This window comes from Thalia democratica, chromosome 9 (genome assembly GCF_965202585.1).
Source record: "Thalia democratica chromosome 9, ktThaDemo2.hap1.1, whole genome shotgun sequence".
Taxonomy (NCBI): Eukaryota; Metazoa; Chordata; class Thaliacea; order Salpida; family Salpidae; genus Thalia; species Thalia democratica.
This window is the reverse complement of record NC_139173.1, coordinates 18,483,051-18,503,129: the sequence shown is the minus strand read 5'-3', so window position 1 is coordinate 18,503,129 and position 20,079 is coordinate 18,483,051. Positions and strand designations below refer to the sequence as shown.

The 20,079-nt window shown below is 26.6% G+C and overlaps 1 protein-coding gene across 1 annotated transcript; it reads right to left on the bottom strand.

Moving 5' to 3' along the window:
- Positions 1-4,893: 4,893 nt before the first annotated feature.
- On the bottom strand, positions 4,894-17,676 carry LOC145844522 (UDP-N-acetylglucosamine--peptide N-acetylglucosaminyltransferase 110 kDa subunit-like). The gene is made up of 21 exons (XM_082951921.1): positions 17,577-17,676; positions 14,770-14,920; positions 14,100-14,219; positions 13,699-13,822; positions 13,146-13,214; positions 10,957-11,073; positions 10,604-10,683; positions 10,305-10,495; positions 9,846-10,174; positions 9,545-9,718; positions 9,205-9,384; positions 8,856-9,014; positions 8,684-8,791; positions 8,376-8,483; positions 7,828-7,998; positions 7,541-7,708; positions 7,290-7,421; positions 6,758-6,910; positions 6,315-6,525; positions 5,922-6,090; positions 4,894-5,605 (listed from the first exon to the last, which is right to left on the bottom strand). The coding sequence occupies exons 1-21, from the start codon at positions 17,644-17,646 to the stop codon at positions 5,443-5,445; spliced, it is 3,147 nt and encodes a 1,048-aa protein (XP_082808047.1). The 5' UTR covers positions 17,647-17,676; the 3' UTR covers positions 4,894-5,442.
- Between the last annotated feature and the right edge of the window lie 2,403 nt (positions 17,677-20,079).

Genomic DNA, 20,079 nt, shown 5'->3' with positions numbered 1-20,079 from the left:
TTGGACCTATTTTATATGTCAACTCTTACATTATTTTTTACTTATGTAAAACAGTCGTTGTGTAAGTTTGATATTGTAGCTTATTTGATAATAAAAATTTTACAAGCTACCAAAAACTATATGCCTATTGCCGCTCCAGAAATACATAAGATAAGTATGAAAACTTAACGATTGTTTTTATATCAGGGTATAGTATTTAAAATGTTTTCAATATAAGGTTTTTACACAGTCTCTAGTTCAATATGTATAATAGAAGGTACGTAAATAATTTATTTCGGACAGAAAAACTTACTTATTTAGTATATAAACAAGTCTGTGATGCAAATATTTATGTAACTGTTATACTATAATAGACAATAATTAAGTTGAAGGAAAATGTGTGCTTTGTGCTTAAAATTGATCATGTATGTATTTTATTAAAGATAATAGAATGTCAACTCTCAAAAACATGATCAAGGAACCTGGTATGGAGAAAAACCTTCATCGAGCTACACACCTCGTATTTTAACTTTTTTAAGCTATGTAAACAATTAATAAAAAATGCAAAATTTCTAATTTAAGAAGAGAAAAGAAAAAATATATAAACTAACAAAAAAAAAATTCTAAACAATGCGCCCCTCGAGCAATTCTTTTTAGAAAAATTAGCCTGCGATTTGTAAAAGGCTGTCGTCCCCTGACTTAACATAAAAAATAAATAGTAGAAAAAAAATTACTTTGCATAATTAATGGTTTTTAACTCAAAAAATAAAACATAACAAAATAAAAGTTAAATCTATGCGCTTCCAGTAAAAACAATTTTTTTATACTTGTTTTGAGATACTAAATTCTTACAACTGTAAATGTATATACTTATCTTGACATTCAACTATAAAGAGATAAATTATGTAAACACACACAAAAGGTAAACAACTTAATCATTATAATTTGTAATACGAAAACAAATGTAAGAATTAGCTAAATTGCTTTCGTTTTTTTTAATTTAAAAGTAGTTTCAGTTAATGGTTTAACTATCCAATTTTCCATTAACGACTATTTCATGAACTTTATAACTTAACCTAAACAAAAGGTGTTATATATTAATTAAAATTCTCACTAATAGTCTAAAATAAAGGTATTACAGTAATTGCTACAATCTAGAGTCTAGAAGACTAAACCATTGTCATCAAAACCCAATTATTATACTTGATAAGGACTATCCTCAGATATAAAACAATTACAGTATTTTCCTTTGCTACATAAAAATAATAACCCAATTTAGCCAATTTGTACTCTATTTATTTAGTTGTTTAATACTTTATAACTTTAAATTCGTACAAGGAAATTTTAAAAGTAAAAAGATTTTAAAGCTACATATGTCCTACTTATTACCTTTATTTTAGTTTGATATGTTTATCAGGAAAGTTTATTTACATTAATAAAAGGGTCTTACTAGTTATTACAACTTTAATCAAGTAAAATTATTCATTTTACGACCATAAAATATTGTGATGTATAGAAAATTTAAGTGTGTATCAAATTAAAGTTCGTAAAAAATTAAGCACAGTAGTTTTTAACTGTTTGTTGACTGTTTAGTTTTCAGTAATTAAAAAGATGACAGAAATAAAGTAATATATAGGATATAAGTATTAATTACAAGTAAAAAATTGAAATATCTACATTTTTTAAAACTTATTAGAGTTATTTTAAATATTACATTATCCAAGTTTCAAAACATAAAGTGAATACAAATTACAAAATACAAAAAGTTCTCTAAACCTGTAAAAAAAATCATGATACCTGCAAAATACAAATTATTAAGTATTCTGTTTCGTAGTCAGGGTTTTTTGAGTTAAAACCAGTAACCGCTTTTCTTTTTTAACTACAGTAAGTTTAATGGAAAAAACGAAAAAAACGAAGATGCCCAAAATTTTTGGATTAATAACCTTGGTGTACAAAAAGACCTCTTGGTCGTCAAGTCGTACACCACATACAATTTAAGCAATTAATTAGTTTTTTGAACACAAAGTTTCACTTTATACATAAATTTACAAAAAACTAAATATGATTATTTGTATTTTGTACATAAACAAAGTGCTGTACTAACTTTAACTGTATCAAAACTATGTTTTTAATAACTTAATATAACTTTTATATGTTCTTTTGTTTTATCCATACAATGAAGCAGTGCTTCTATACGGTTTTAAGAAAAACAATTGCCATAAGACCACACTTAAATATTTTATTAGTTAAAACTTTGTTTAATGATACTATTTTCATTCAAGACTTTCTGTTTACGTAACTTGGTTAAATTTTTAGCTTATAGAATGCAACTATCTAATTTAGTGACAGTATTTATGTTAAATATTGTAAAATTGCTCATAATACCATCGAAAAAACTAAATAACGTTTTTTGACTGCATTAAAAAGGAGTCGAAAACTAAAAATGCGAGATAATTATTTTAATAGGTATTATACAATTTTTTTCTCAAATTTAGTGAATCAACTATAAACTAATAAAATGTTATAAGCTTCCTAGCTAAGCTTGTGGATTTTTTTATTTTTAAAAAATAGGCCTAAAATATTTAAACATTACTTTAAAATATGTTTTGTTTTTTTTGGGTCCAGAATAGTTATTTTTGTAATTAAACTAACAGTTAGTTGTCTTTCTTAGAAGATTCTTATGAATTGTCTAAACTATTTATACTTACATCCAAAAACATACTAAAAGCAAATAGATTTAAAAACTAACGTTTTTGTAAACCTTTCTTGCTCTAAATAATACAAATAACTTTAATTTTCATAAAATTAAAAATTAACTGTTATACTATTCTGATCAACTTTTAATTCTACAACACTAAACTTTAAAAAAGGGATAATCAAAGTGTGCGCAAAATATATTTTGAGGTGCACGAAATCTATTTTGGGGTGAATAAAAAGTTATTCTTAAATATAAAACTAACACTAGATGTTCTGGAGTACTTGATGAAAAGCAAAAAAAAAGTTGTGTTATTAAGGCTAATTTTGAAACTTACACTACATATTCTTAATGAATAGCACATATTATTTTTTTTGCGATTTAAGATGCACAAATTTTGATTAATTTGATAACCACTGCTCTAAAGCAGTTATCTTCAATCATTTCAAAATCAGTGCACAAGTATATTTTTACAAAAAAAAAAATCTCTGCACAGCAAACTAGACAATAAAACTTAAATTTATTTAAAAATATATTTTTAAAAACGTTTTCATATTAAAACAAAATGTTAAAGACAGTTAATTAATGTTATAATTAGCTTTTACTAAAACAAAAAGACAAAACCAACTTAGTTTCACATAACATTTTTCTAAAACTTTTTATTCACTCTAAAATATTTTCTATGCACATTAGTGTGCATACTGTGAAGACCACTGCTCCAAAAGAATCATTTAGCTAACTTAGTTCAATGCTAGTCGTATGATTTTATTAGAAAAGTTTGGTATTTTATTATCTAAACTTGTTTCTAAACAAGGAGACAAGGGTAAGGTAATATCCATAATGTGAACAGCCAAGTAGTGTTAATTTGTTTGAGTTGTACTTTGTTAAGAAAAGTTCAACACAAGATTTACAATATATAAAAGTAGTTATAGTTATTTAGTGAAAAACGTTTGATTTTAGTTTAAATTGTACAAAGGGATCCAAAACTGTAAGGTAGTATTAGTCAAAAACTATTAAGGTTTTTTTGATTTCTTGTCCCATTTTGAAAACAAAACAGTCCGTGTTATAGTAAACTACTTCAAATTGAAAAGAAAATCGAACTTGTGCAAAATAAATTTAACTTTTCCAAATTTTGAATCAAGCCAAATGAAAGCCCTTTATATTTTTCATGTACATAATAAACTTAAGTGTAACTATTCTTATTGTTTGTTTTTCTGCTGTCAAGTTATAAATAAAAAGTTTAATTTAGTGTTTTCAGGGGTTAATTTAACTTTTCTAGGGCAAGCTTTATATTTCTTAAATTTTTAGATTATTAAGTTATTTATACTTCATCGTTATCAGTGTAAGGAATACGAGATCGTAACTTTTGATAAGTAAAATACCGTTAAACAGTTTTACCTAAATAATTTAATTTCAAATAATTATCAATATTAGATCAATGAAACAATATATAGATCAGAACTTTTATAACTGCGGACTGCAAAGCAAACATTTACGGTCCTCGATAGACTTATGAGCTAAAAACCTACTTTTTTTTTAATAAAAAATTTTCAAAATTAATATACCTGCATTTAGTCGTAAGTAAACACACAAGTACTTTGCTATTTTAAAATTTATCAGACTTTAGTCTCAGTATAGTATTTTGTTATTGAAAGCTACAATTAGTTTAATTCCTGCAGCTCATGGACTTCTCGTATGAAGTAATATTTTACAAATGACGTTATTTCCCTTATTGAACAAGTAAGAAAAATAGTAGTAACAACATTATTTATCAGTCTAATGTGCTGTGCACATTTAGAAACACGCAAGTAGACTTGTGCTTAAAATAACTCCACGGTTTTTTTTTTTTGCTGAAATTGTCGAACTCCAGGTTTTGTTGCAACCCTGATATACTTGTTGTTACATTTTATCGAAAGATATTTTACTGTGAGATATAATCTAGGGTTTTTTTCTCGTACCTACTATATAAGTTTTATTTGATGCTCATACTAACTTAGTCAAGATGATTTTTTTAGCTCAACTTGTTGGTCTTTTAAACAATACATAGATTACCTTTTTTTTGTTTAGTTAGCCAAAACTGTTAGCTTTCAGACTCAAGTCGCTGAACAATTTTAAATAATTAAATTGAAAAAATTATTATTATGCTAGTTACGGACCCCTAAGATATTTTCTATGGAAGTCAAGTAAAACATTGCTTTGTAAGTTAAATAGAACACTAACACCGTTTAATAATTTATTAAATAAGTAACAAAATAATTTATGTTAATGAAATTCCATTAGAATCCATAAAATTGGATGATAAAACAAAATATCACAAGCACATAATAAAAAACATAATCCAGAGAGCAAATTGAATTAATATTAACAAAAATAAATAAATAGTTTCTAAAATTTTAAGAACTTTCATATCAACTTATAAATAAAAATTCACGAATCTTAATTTCTTTTACGTAAAAATGAAAAGCAAAACTATTGTGCTTAATCCAAAGAGCATATTAAATTAGGTAACAAATGCAAATAATCAGCAATAAGTATAATTTTTCTTTAATTTAGATGATTTAAATAAACTCAGATCAAATTACAATTCTCATAACTTAAAATAGAAAAACAAGACTACTGTACTGAAAAATAAACATTATGTTCTTTAACGCAACATTATTTTTCCTCTGATAAATCTTGCCAACCTTAGGTTAAGGCGTACCAACTCCTTCGTAATGTTCGGCTCAAAAAACAATTTTTTGACTTCATGCAGTCATTTGTTATTTAATTTACGCGCTACTCACATCCGTTATGTGATTGGGTTTGTCTCCTCCCTCGTACTTCTTCCACATTTTCATCAGAAGTTTTTCCAGATCGCTGGCGTAGTGACGCACGTTGAAGAGGGGACTCGCCGTTCGCTGGTGCCACACCTTCGCCCTCATTTTCGCCAAACTGTTGAGTTTATTTTTTGTTTGATATCACATCATTAAATGTTGGTTTTTTATAATATTTCAAATTTTAATCCTTTAACTTTTAAATTTAGTTCTTTATAAATTTAACTTTGTTTATGTTTAGTTTTTTATTTTCAATTGTTAATTATAGTTAGTTTTAATTTTATTTTTCTCTTTTCTTTTTGTGAGTCCTGTTTAAGTGGCTCAGGTTTTGATGCCGGAGTAAAACATTGTACAATAAACAATAAATAATAAAATGTTAAACCTAATTTTATCTGGTTAAATTTTAAGTAAACAATTGGGAGTTTCGGACTTACTATTGCTTGTCTGTGCCAAGTTGTACGGCAATATCTTCGTAGTTTGCTGCATCTTTCGCGATCAGTTCGGGGCAGCCAAGTGTTGCAAGCTGTGATGATGCCACACGAGACGCGAGAGTTTCTTTCGGCAACGTCACCATCGGACATCCGGCCCACAAAACATCCATGCCTATTTTAAAATATCAGTTTTACAGTCGCAACTAACTCAATTTACTTATAACTATAAGAAGGTTTATACTTAATTTTTGAATTATTTTAGTTATACAAAAAATTAAATTTGTTTTAAGAATTGAACAATTTTTTCTAAAACCAATGAAAGTATAAGAATAAAAAAGTGTCAATAAAAGTTGTTTGATTTTTGAGTTATTTGTGAATACTTATGACAATTCTTACCAGTTGTATGTCCATTGCAAAGCGGGGTATCAAGACATATGTCAGCCAACTGGCCTCTTCTGACATGCTCTTCCTTGGGAGCAACCGGGGAAAATATAATCCTGTCCGGATTTAATCCACAAGTTACTTTGGCAAAATTTTTAACATTTGCTTCTCCGACAGCTGGAAACCTCAGCAGCCACAATACGCTGTTTGGTACCCGCTTCAAAATCTGAAACAATATTTATAATAAGTAAAAAATTAACAAAATTGTATAAATTTAAACATACTAATAAAATTTTTGTTAAGCATTAACTACTTCGAGAAAACGTGACTTTATTTATCTTATAATTAAAAATGAGATATTGTCCTGTGAATCCACTTGTTGATTATTGAAAATATACTAATTGAAAAAATAGGTTAAATATATCACTTGTAGTTAGTTGTCTTTTGCAAATACTTACATTACACCACATAAAAAGCGTGGATGGGTCTATCTTATACAGCTGGTTGAAGTTGCAGTAAACGATGGCTTTGGGAGGCAATCTGTATTGAAGTCTACCAGAAGCTACGACTTCTGTTGGTGGTTTTTCACCCGTAGCAGTCTTACTTTCAATCTGGTAAAAATTAACTTAATTTACAACATAATTTTATTCTAAAATATCCTATAAAAGTTTAAGTATTATCATGAAAAGCGACGAAATTTAGAGAAACAAATCAGGCTTTTAAAATTAGAAAATGGGGACTTTTCAGTCAATTACATTATTAGTCAATGTTTAATTTTAACTTGTTCTTTTTATCTTCTTAATATATATTAGCTAATTTTAAATCTAATAAAGTAAATTAAACGAAACAAATTTTATTCTCAATTTAAAAATTTTTAAAATTATTCTTAGTCATTTTAATGTTAAATATCTACACGAGTTAACCACAGCAAGTTACATTAGTGACATTTAATAATTAGAATGTAACATTTAGTCATATACAAATACAAACCTGCACCATAGCAAGACCATTCAAAACTTGCTTCAAAGTCGTATCATCTAATGTTGAAGTCATCTGTGAGTTTTTCAACATACTTTCAATTCTAAGAGTTTTCTGACTGTACGGCACAATGGGAGTCAGTACCTATAAACATTAAAAATTATTATTAATTTGTAAACTAAGTGTACAACAATATTACTTGGAAGTACTTGTTTTTATTTAAAAAGATAGTTTATCAATACTTTCAAAAAAAAGCAACTTACATGTTTTTCTTCTTGATCCTTAACAGAATGCTGTATAAACTTGTAATCTCCAAAGAAATCTAGCAGCTCTTTGGTATTAGTGGTATTCAATACAATAACTTCATCTTCAGTTAGCTGACCTTGGCTTAAATTTTCTTTCGATGCTGGCACGTCAACCAAGATTTTTTCCTGTTATATAAATTGATTATACTTGTTTAATGAAATAAATCGATAGTCTAGATTTAAACAAAGAGGAATTTATTTCTATTTTACTAACACAGTGTTTCAAACTCAAACATAAAACTTACGCGAAGATGAGGGAACATTTGGGCGTGATCACCAATGAAAAAAGTGTTTGGCATGTAGGCAAGCTTTTCGCAATACTGATCTTTCAAATCTATGGGAGATGTCACCTTGTCAGTAATTATGTAATCCATGAAGGTTGCACCTGACGTACCTGGGTATCCTAACCACATAGCCTGCAAGTGGAAAGTAGTTTAATTGTTCAGCTCATTCTTCTATACAATTACAACATTTATAAAAACACAGAGATACTATATTTCTAGTTAATAGATTTTTAACCTAAACATTTTATTACATATAAAATAAAAACGTTGTTTTTACAAATCAAAGTTTTTTTTTAATTTAGTATACACTTGTACAGTTTTCAAGGAAAAATAAATGCTTCTTGCGTTTTGGTAACAGATCTATATAATTCTAACTATTAATAACTAGTTATCAATTTTTGATAATACCAAAAATACAAGTAATACTAGTTTTGTAACTTAATGTTGAAACACTCAAGTCATTATTATCTGTCAGACTAAAGGCATAACAGACTATTATTTTTAAATACCTGTACAGGCGCTGGTCTAAGAGCAAAGATTTCATTACGAGCTCCTTTTGTATATCCATTCATATTTAAAAGAACATGAATTCCATCTTGATTGATCTTGTCTGCAGCCTATAAGTATTTTTTTTATTTCTACATTTATGCGACATACTAATGAATAAATACTAATAACATCAATGAATAAAAATATTATATACATTTTAAGAGATGTCATCACACAAAATATATTATTCAACTTCAATAAAAGCAGTTGTTACATAACTAAAAATCTTCGGTTACTTAAGCGTTTTTATGTATTTAAGAAAAATTACCTGCTTATTGCAAGGAATTTTTGATAAATCAATAAAATGATCAACTTCAGAAGATACTTTCTTGCGGAAATTAGTTCCGTCATCTGGGCTAAGTGCATAACAAAAGACCTGATAATTATTAATTGTTAATTTTTAGCATTCATAAAATCTTATTCAAAATTTAAAAACTTACTTCGACGTTATTACGGTTATGAACGCCTGGAATACTTTGCATTAAATGAGAAGTCGGATGGTTACCAAAATCAGAACTGACATAACCAATCCTCAATTTACCTTCACTTCTATCCAAGTTTTTAGGGTAGGTGTATGGTTGCTTGTGGTACACGTTTATCTGAAAAAGTTTTTTTTTAATAAACTATATAAGGAATTTAAATAGTGGGTATTAAACTTATTTTGTATGTTATTTAGTAGAAATCCAAAAAATAAAATTAAATAATTAAATATGTATCAATAATTAAACTAATATTTGTATCATAGTTTACTTAGCAATTATATCTTTATAAAATTCTAAACTAACTTACTTTGTCAATACACAAGGCACCATGTCTAGCTGCAATAGCTTTTCTGAAATCGTGAGTTAGTGGATACAGCATAGAATGATGAGGATGAACTGAAGGTAGCCTACTTTTAGCTAACTGGTCACCAACTGTTGTAACTAATTTCTTCATGCGATCATCATAATCTTTCCAATCACAAATTATCTGCGGGTAAAAACATTAATTTAGGATAACTTGAGAAAAAAATATTTTTTTAGGTCTTCAAATACTTGTTATACTGTTTCGTAGTCTTTGCTTGATTTATATCATATTGTTGATTAGATTTAAAAAAAAATTTTATTCTAAATAGCATGAGATCTTAAACCTGAAGACAATGAGCAAGATTGCAATAGGCATCGGGGAAGTCAGGCTTAAGCTTCAAAGCAGTTCTGTACGACTGAATAGCAGATGGAATACTACCGCTGTCTTTGTGAACTGATGCCAAGTTGCTGTGTGCATCTGCAAATCCTGGATTAATCTGGATGGCACGTGTATAGCACTGAAAGTAAATAGAGGGTTTGTACTTATACTTATAATAGGTATAACAATTTCTATATTTTTTTTTGATTGCATGAGAGTGTACTACAGATTTGGAAACATAAAAGGAAAAAATATCTGATAATTACCTGGATGGCTCCTTGTACATCCTGCATTTCTTTCAAAGTATTTCCCATGTTGGAGTATGCATCAGCAAATGTTGGACTGATTCTAATTGCATCTTTGTAATGAACCAGAGCTTCGTTTAGTTTTCCCTGTTGTTGCAACACAGAAGCCAGGTTTGAATGGGCCGCTGCAAACTCGGGGAATACTTCTAAAGCTTTGGAATATAAAGCGATTGCCTCTTCAATCAATCCTTGCTCTCTTTTAATGTTTGCTAAATTGTTGAGAGAATCAGCATGGGTCGGGCACAATGTCAAAGCCTCGTTATAACAGTTCTGAGCTTCCTCGACTAATCCTGCGATAATGGAGGAATAGTTTTAAATTAAAATTTAATAAGTGCTGCTTATATTAAACCTATTTAGATGTTACATAGCTAAACAATTAAAATATTTAAACACTAGATTATTCTAAACATTAAAACTAACCTTTTTCTTTCAAGGCATTAGCCAAATTGCAATAGGCATCTGGAAAGTGTGGCTGCAATTCAATAGCACGTCTATAAGTATCGATAGCTAAATCAACTAGACCCTGCTCATAGTACACACAAGCCAAGTTTCCATGGACTACAGCGTGAGTCGGAGACAAGTTCAACGCTCTCAAGTAAGCTGCCACAGCTCTGTTCAATGTAATATATAAACTCATGAATGCTTACTTGTTATTTTATTTAAGCATAAGTTAGCAATGTTTAATTCAAGTTAATAAAAATTAGTACAAATGTTATTACCTGTCAAATATACGTGCTTCTTTCAAGACGTTTCCCAAGTTAATGTAAGCATCCAAGAAGTTTTGATCAAGTTTAACAGCCTGTTAAATAAACACAAAACGTTATTTTTTTGCAAATTTATTTAAAAAATTACATCTTTATTTCCATTAAAATTTGACAAATTTTTTCAAATATATTAGTTAAAACATATATTGTTCAAAAATTAGTAAGCTAATTGAGTTTTATTATTGGATATTTGTAGCATACTTCAGAAGTTACAAAATCAAAACCTTAATGTGTATTAGAAATACTGATACCAAAATATCTAAATATTATTATAAATGATTATGATTATCAATTAACTTAAAACAAACCTTTTCAAAATGATGAATTGCCAGCCAAATCTCATTTTGACTGTTAAAAACACAACCCAAGTTGCTCCAAGCAACAGCAAAGGTTGGTTGAGTTTCGATGGCTTTCAAGTAGCAAGCCTGTTAGTTTATTAAGAGCGTTTAAGTACAAGAAAAAGTATTTAACATTTTGCAATGCAGTGAATAGTTTTTTGTAACAAAAACAACATTGTATTCTGCTGGCAGCACAAACAATGATTTTATGGTTATCAGGAACCATATTCGTAACACAGCTAAAGTTGTGGTTATTGGTAGAAGGAAAAGAAAACGCTGAAATGCCTGCTATATTTTGCGCCGCATAGCTTTTGCACCAGTTTTAAACCATTGGTTCAAAGTAGACTTCTTGTCTAAGTTAGTTAACTTTTTTTAATTACACAAAAAAAATGTTAATACTCAAAAAAAAATTGTTTCTTAAAGATTTAATTCCAAAGGTTTTATGACTGGTGCTAGCATATGCTTAATATAGCTTTTCAAGAAACAACAGTCATTGTCTTTCTGATTTTTTTTTTCTATTTTATGACAAAAAACTTAACCTTCAAAGATATTTTATACAAAAAATTGCTTCAAAAAGACAATGAATGAACAAAGATAAAAGACGCATAAGCGCATTAACTAATTCACTGCATTATTCGCTGCTGCGCTGCTATAAAGAAGACAGTTGTCATTCTTTATTGTTTTATACTATACCCAATTGAATCCAATAACAAAAAAGGATAAGGATGTTTAAAATCATTTTAAAGTCTTAATAAAAATTTTCCCAGTTTAATATTTTTTATAACTTTATAAATGTTTCCCTTTAACTTTTAAACTTTTTAAAACATTACCACAATTTACAATAGTAGCAGCTTATTTGGCCTCAATGGAACGTTTTGCGCTCAGTTGCAGCTTCAGTCCGGTTTCCTTTGGCTCCTTTTGTTCACTCACAGCAGGTTGGCACTTGGTAACAGCTAGCTTTAATCACACAAGAAAAATGATAATGGTTAGTAATATTTTTCAATGACGTTTTTTTATCCATAAACAAATAAAGTTTACTATTTCTATTTAAATAGCTAATCTAAATATTGCGTAAATTGTATAACGAAAAACAAAGACTGTGTCACATGGCTTAAAAACCTTAAAAACAACGATTGATGTTTTTTTAACTTCAATATCAAAAAAAGATTTGAACAACTTAAGATATAAATTATTTGATAAAGCATTTTTAATAAAGAACACTTAGTATTTTTTAATAAAATAAATATACGGTAAGCATTAAGGCAAAATATTTTCGCTATAGCGCTATGTCTGTATCTGTCAATAATATGTAATACAATAACACAAGCATTAAGTTTAAAATTTAAAAATTGATATCATTTAAGCTTTTAAAACAATATACTTTTAAATGCAAAACTTTATTTTTTAAGCACAGCTGCTCTTGTGTCAGCTTAATAAAGCACAAAAATGGAGCTTTAAGCGTGTAATCGCTTAATCACAGACATAATTTTCGCAATTTAGCAATCGCTTTAAGAAAATAGCTGAGTTTTCATAAAAATTAAATTGAATTTAAAACTTTATTTAGTTAACTATTTATTAACTTTAAATTGATCAAAAACAAGAAGTGTATTATTATATTTCAAGTAAACATTTTTGAAGAAATATATTTACTTAAACTTTGTTGCAACATAAAACAAAACAAAAAATGTTACATCAATATATAGACCAACCAAGTTTTATAAGTTAACAGAACTTGCTCTAAAAATTTTAAATAAAAACTTGAAAAATTTTTATTTGTTTAAGAAGTTAAGTGTAGTCTTTAAAGTAAACCTTTATATATTTTAGAGAGTGGTTGAACTAGATGATGTTATAAATTTTGTTAACAATTCGCATGAAATGCAGGCTATTTTGCCATATGCTTCCGTGTAAAATAAAAATTCGACTTGTACATTTGTTAACACAGTCTTTGAATATAGAAACAACAAACATCTATTCAACAGACATTTCTAGTGCTCACCAAACAGATGTGATAAGATTATTTCAATTATTAGTTGAGATTGATGTTTACTTTTTAAAAAAATGAGAATTAACCGAAACAAAATATTAACTTAAAAATAAAATATTTAGTTAAACGTAGTCATAGGACTATTTGCATGCTTTATTTCAGACGTACAAATTACCTTAGCTTCTTCTAATCTGCCTAAAGCTTTCAATAGATTCCCAAGATCACTTCGAACACAGTAAAGTTCCTATAAAAATAATTAGATAAGTTTAAAAACAACAAAAAAACAAAATAGACTTCACAAAAGATATACTAAAATGTTAGGTGAGATAAGTGTTAACCATATTTTAGTAAAATATTAGTTAGTGATTATTTTAAGCTAACTTCAACTATAATTCACTTACAGATTGTTGAATTCATCTGCATACTTAAATAGTAGTGAATAGCTTTGTCTACAGCTATAAGTCAGAAATTAATTAAAGAAAGAAGCATATTGTTAAATTAATATCAAATCAAATTGCTTTATAGGTAATTGAATTAAAATCATTGAAAATATCCAATTTCTTTAAATACTGGAAATCTTTTGACTTATTTTACAAACCAATGAAACACATATTGCTGATAAAATGAATTTTATACATTGTTAAATAGTTTTTTAATTTAAAAAACATACAACAAAAAATAAACAAAATAAATGAGATACCAATCAATCTTCAAAAAAGTCAACTTACTGGGTTTATTTGTAAAGCTGAAAAATACGAGTGTACTGCTCCTTCAAGGTCGCCAGCAGTCACTAATGCTGCAGCTAAATTTATGTAGCCATCAATGAAATCAGGCTTCAATCTAACTGCGTGTCTAAACATGTATATTATTTAATTTCTAAACATATTTTAATGTATGTAAATGAGTAATACTCAATTCATTCATTTTAAAAATTATCTTAGTTTTCTACAAAAAAATAGTCTTCTTATGTTCTAACAAAACACAACTTATTCTAAAAATAGCTCTTTATAAACTCATTGCAGTTTATCAACTTATGTTATCAATAATCAGAAAACATAAATTATAAGTATTATTTTTGCTCAATTTTGTGTCATTTTGACTTTGATAAAATCTGTGCTTAATAAGATACCTGTAATGATCAAGAGCATCCTGTAGTTGACCTCTTTCCTTAAAAACATTGCCTAAATTTGAATATGCTTCAGCAAGCATTGGGTTAGTTTTGATGGCATGTTTAGAGAAGTAGGCTGATCTAAAACAATATAGGTAAACTAAGTAACAGATTTTTTTTCTGATTTCAGTTTGCATCAATTTAGAATAGATATTATTTAGATATGTATTATCAAAATGGTGAGAAAAAAATCATTATCAAGTGTAAAAGCACAAATCTTTTAAAATTTATAATTAGGGAGATTTAATTACATTTACACTGCATTTTAAAGTTGGTATTTCAAATTGAAAATAAGTTTACTTGCTAATTATTAAAAATTGTTCTAGATCACAGATTAGCAAACTATGACCTGCAGGCCAAGTTTAATACTCTATATAAATAAATTTAATATTTTTTCATTAAAATTTGAAGTGTTATTAGTTTAAAAACTAATGTCTGTTTAAAAAATCTATTAAAACACTTTTCTTAAGGATTATAATAAAGTTTACTTTTTAACCTGTTGTAAACACAGAACTTCTAGAGCATTAATGGTTAATAAAGTAAGTAGCTACATACTTGAATATGATAGTGACAATGGCACTTTAACTTTTTTAATACTGTCTAGCTTAAAAAAGTTCTAAAACAAACTAACTTATCTAAACGCCTACATTGAAAATGAATGGAGCTGAGTAGTAGCAAAACTCCTGTATTGTTGGGTTCTTGCTGCCACAAGCTCATACAATATTGTTCAGCATCAGTGTAATTTCCAGCTTGATATTCTCTATGGGCTAATTCAGCAATAGCTAAAAATTTAATAAGTTTGAGTTAAATTTTAGTTATGTAAGTGGATACCTTTTTTAATAATGCTTAGATTTATAATTATGCTATACTAATAATGTTAGGACATTTTTTATTAAAAAAACATGACTTTTATCAACTTAAAGATTAGAACTAAAATAATGAACACTTTATTCATGTTTAGCATAACTTTTAATCAACTGTATTTAACAGGACAATTTTTGGTTCGATTATTACATCTAACTAAACTTAAAAAATACTAATAAATAGGAAAAATTAATTATTCAAATTGAATATGTTTATTTTCGTTTTATTAAAGACAATTATGACAACTTTAAAACAAACCTTAAAACATATATAAAAATGTATAACAGTAGAATGATTCTATATTTAAATTGGGCAAGGTTTCAAATAACTTGTTGAATTTGTTAAAAAAAAATACTAATTTTTGGTCTTTATCTGGTAATGAGTATTTTGTGTGAATGTTAAAGAGGGTTGCACTGAAGAGTTAAATACAAATGTTTAAAAGCTCACATTTAGATTGAACATGATTGTGTCCAACATATAAACATTTTAAGTGCAACCTTTCATAACTATCTATATTAAAGACTATTTTTACTAGTTAATACTTTTTTGTGCTTAATCAAATTTTATTGCTTTAAACATAAAAGTTGATTAAAATCATAGGTTAATTATATTTTTTTAACTTTTTTTCAAACTAATTTAAAATATTTTTCAACTACATTACTAATTTAATATATAATCATTATAATTAACTGATTAAGAATAAGAAGGAAGTTTCAGATTCACAAATAAAAGTTAAATTTTATGTAAATAGAAAAAATGTGAATTTAAGTTGGTATCTATAATTAAGGGCATAGGGGGGGTAAACACCCTTTTTTGGTTTTTGATCTTATTTTATATAGTTTTTACTAAGCTACAAGATGCTTTTTACAGATTTAAAAAATTCAAAATAACTTTTGAGATATAGCCGGTCAAATTCGGAGCCAACAATAGGATCCTTATGGGAGGCGCAAACTAAAACGGCAAATAACTAGAAATCACTAAAATTCTATCTCCTCCTACGTTTTTTGAGATAACTACCTCAAATTTTTAGAAAATGTTCTTTGCAGTATTTAGAAAATTCTGTCAGAACAGAATTTTAAAAAATTAAAAAATAAAATTTTTATAAAAAAAAAACTTTTTTTTTGTTTATTTTTTATATAAAATTTTTATTTTTTTTTTCAATTCCTTCCAACAGCATTTTCTAAATATATCAAGGAACATTTCCTGAAAGTTTGAGGTAGTTATCTCAAAAAACGTAGGAGAAGATAGATTTTTAGTGAAATAGTCTATTTTTGCTGTTTTAGTTTGCGCCTCCCATAAGGAACTTATTGTTGGCTCCGAATTTGACCGGCTATATCTTAAAAATTATTTTGAATTTTTTAAATCTGTAAAAAGCATCTTGTAGCTTAGTAAAAACTATATAAAATAAGATCAAAAACCAAAAAAGGGTGTTTACCCCCCTATGCCATTAAATCATAATATGATGACTTAAGGTAAATACTAATGGTAGATTTAACATTTATATATTTTGTACAAACAATGTATAAAAGGAGTTTTACTAACATAAGCTGCAAATGAGGATAAATATAAAAAATCTCAAGTGCTTAAAAAGATGAGCTTAACTTTTAGTTATTTATTTTTGTTGTTTTTAATTACATTTGTGTCTTTCTGTGAAAAATAGACTAAGTGTTTGAATTATTGAAACTAAAAACGATTCCAATATATATGAAAAATGTCTGGCAGTAATTTTAACTAAAAGTCTTAGCTTAATAATAATTCATTCGACTTAACTTGAAATATTTTAATAGTTAATTGGTTTTGATGTTTCTGAAAGGAAATTTTGTTGAAAGTAATTTTATAATAGTTATATTAAGAATGCTATAAATATAGAAGTTCACTTCAGTCTTGGAATATGTATACATATGAAAAAGGTCCTCTTAAAATACAATAAATTTTGAAGTATTTAATAAATAAAAACAAATTATACAGTAATCTTCCTTTATTGTACCAACATATGTTTCTGTATGTTAACTAATCAACACACTTCAACTGGGTTGTTAATGGGAAAGATAAAGAAGTATTTCATAGTCACTTAACTATTGTTTTTGTTAATTTTAGTTGTTTGAAAGTTAGATGGTAGATAAATTTTTGTACCGAATTTATGTAATACACAATATTACGTCATACTGTTTTTTGTATAACTTTTGCATCAATGTTAAGCAAAGTACTTTTTATTTTAAATTTAACTGGCTAATGATTAAGGCATCTAGTCTTATGAAACATGTGTACCAGTATTTTTAAGATCTTACTTTTCTAATAAATTATTTAAAAGCCCTTCAAGTGGACTCAGTAGAAGGTGTTCAATTAATTAATAACCTTACATGTATATATATATATAATGATTATTATTATTTAATAAAATCTTATTTAATAAAAAAAAGTTAAGAAATATAATTTTTTTTAACCACAAATGCAAGAAAATACTACACAATTAACCATTTTTATTAGATTTTAGTACATCAAGACATTTTTAAGGAATAACTTTTTGCAATACACTTTTAAACTAGTAATTAAAAATATTTATATAAGAATCACCTGTTGAATCCTGAATACTTGGCATACTGAGTTCTTTAGGGATATCTTCTTCCTTAGCAATTTGATACATCACATATATTTCACAGCAAATTTTCCACTGTTGAATGAAGTTTTGTGAACATTTTTATCAAAAGCCAAAATGAATGCAAACACAAAAATAGAGCTTTACATAAACTCATCCGCGAGACCTCAAAACTGCCTTACAGTACAAAACAAAACATTTACATTTCCTTTCACAAATGTTAATGTAAATACTAAAACATAGTGATAAACTTGTTAACACTTTTTCTTAAAGATTTAATTCAACAATTTTAAAAATAATGTATAAGTTAATTTTATCAAAGCATATTTAATTTAAAATACTTACTGCAATTTTTCTCTGATTATAAAACTGAAAAATCAGTATTGAATTCAATATTTTTTTTAATAAATATTTCTTCCGTTATATTTAATACAAGTTATTGTTGTGTTAGTTTTTTTTTGTAATATAATGTAAAATATTTATACTTTTCAAGTTAAATTATTAAATAAAATAGAAATTACCTTTTTAGCACAAAATACTTGAAAAATTATTTCGTAAAAATCTTTCAGCGTATTACATTTTACTTTCTTTAGAAGGTTGTAAGTGTAACCTACAATTCAAATATCCACACGTTTGCTATTAGTGTTGTTTATCTCCTTTTAAAAGTTAATTTAAAATTATATATATTTTTTGGTTTTTATGTTACTAAGCAAGATTCATAGTACATTATCAAACACAAAATTCAATTAATTTTCATTCAGTTTTATTTTCTTTCGTTTTTCAATTTGTTTTACTAGTAAAGATTTAAATATTTAAATGATAAAAAACTATGTGTAATAGCTCGTAAAAAACTTTTTAAGCATGTGGTGTACGACTCGATTACCGTAAGGTTCCTTTTACACCAGGCCAGGTCCTTAGAGCAAATATTTTTGAGCTTTTTTTCATCGTTTATGCTTGCTCAAAATAGAAACAATAACAAGTTTTAATTTCCATATATTAATTAAAATAAGTTAAGGATATTTTTTATTTTCACATTAACTTGTACTGTTGAAGCTGAGTTTTAAATTTTCTGCAAATATAACTTATTAAAATGTTTTGATTTATGTAAATATAATTATTCAAATTGCAATTTTGTATAAAAATATTTACAAGGTAAATGTTATTTATCTTTCACGTTGTTGATATTAAGTTTTTTTTTTATAATTTTGCATAATCTACTTTTTTCAACTTGGTTTTCAACGCAGGATGTCGTTAAATAACTTTAGTCTTTTTAAAAAATTTAGTGCAAACCTTACTTCGTACACTACACATGTGGTTAGTGTGTCATAAATTGCGTTTTTATTACAAAAACTATTGATAACGCTTAATATACATTAAAATAGCCTTAAAAATCTTTTTATATTATTATTTAAGAAGTTCTTTTTTTAGTTTGTTTTATGTAAACTTTTGTCTTTTTATAAAAACTTTTAAAGAAATTTCACTAGACAAGTTTAAAAGAAGTTAATTTACTCTTAAAGAGTGTTTTGTTTTTTAATATTTTATATACCAGTCGTTCTTAACATTTTAAAAAGCTGGTCTTAGTAAACTACCAAGAAAGAAAATTTTTGCATACTAGAGTCTACACTTTAAAAATGAAAATTATTAACTTAATAAAGTACTTTTTTACTATCCGAGTCTCTTAATATACAAATAGTGTGTTAGGAACTGTTTGTTTATACTATAAATAGATTTTCTAGTACAAAATAACCGTCTTTTATAAAGAAACTTTTGTTTTACTTAATTTGCTGTCCACAAAACAATAATTTTAACGCACACCGTGAAAACCACTGATTAAGAGAAAATTTGTAATAAGTTTATACTGATTCGTACTTTTTTATAAATGTCATCTACAAAATTTATCATTAAGTACTTGCAGTTAGATTGTTACACCTAAATTTAAAGTGAACAGATGACATATATTGTGTAATAAATTTTTAAAAACATGCTTGTTGTTAGTTTGATGATAAATAAAACACAAGAAAATATAATTTCTATTATACCAAGTCCATCGTGAAAAGCAAGAATTAATTACGTATGTTTGTTTAAAGATGACGCCTTTAAAAAATATGTTTTTAGACTTATCTCTTACAAGTAATAAGTTCAGTTCAGAATGTTTTTAAATTTGAAAAGTAAAAGCTTACAATTACCTGAAATTTCTGTATCTGTATTCTTAACACTTGAACATTATTCTGTAAAATTACTTTTCATAGATATACTGTTAAATTTAATTTAAAATGAAATAAAAATTTGTATCTTAATCAAAAACTTGGTATAACAATTAAATAGTTTATTGGAATATCCTTTTCTTAACTTTATAAACGTTCTTAAACGTCCAGAGAAAATTTAAAACGCGTTGAAGTAATGCTTCGTACGTATAAGTTGAATATTTATCAAGTGTCATCAGAAATTAATAAGAAACAAATAAAAATACAATCAAAGTTT

Excerpts from the sequence above, each read along its gene's own strand:
- LOC145844522 (XM_082951921.1), bottom strand. The coding sequence starts at position 17,646 with ATGTATCAAATTGCTAAGGAAGAAGATATCCCTAAAGAACTCAGTATG. Across the intron at positions 9,719-9,845 it reads ATGTACAAGGAGCCATCCAG|TGCTATACACGTGCCATCCA; the intron begins GTAATTATCAGA and ends ATTTACTTTCAG. Across the intron at positions 6,526-6,757 it reads CGCTTTTTATGTGGTGTAAT|ATTTTGAAGCGGGTACCAAA; the intron begins GTAAGTATTTGC and ends ATATTGTTTCAG.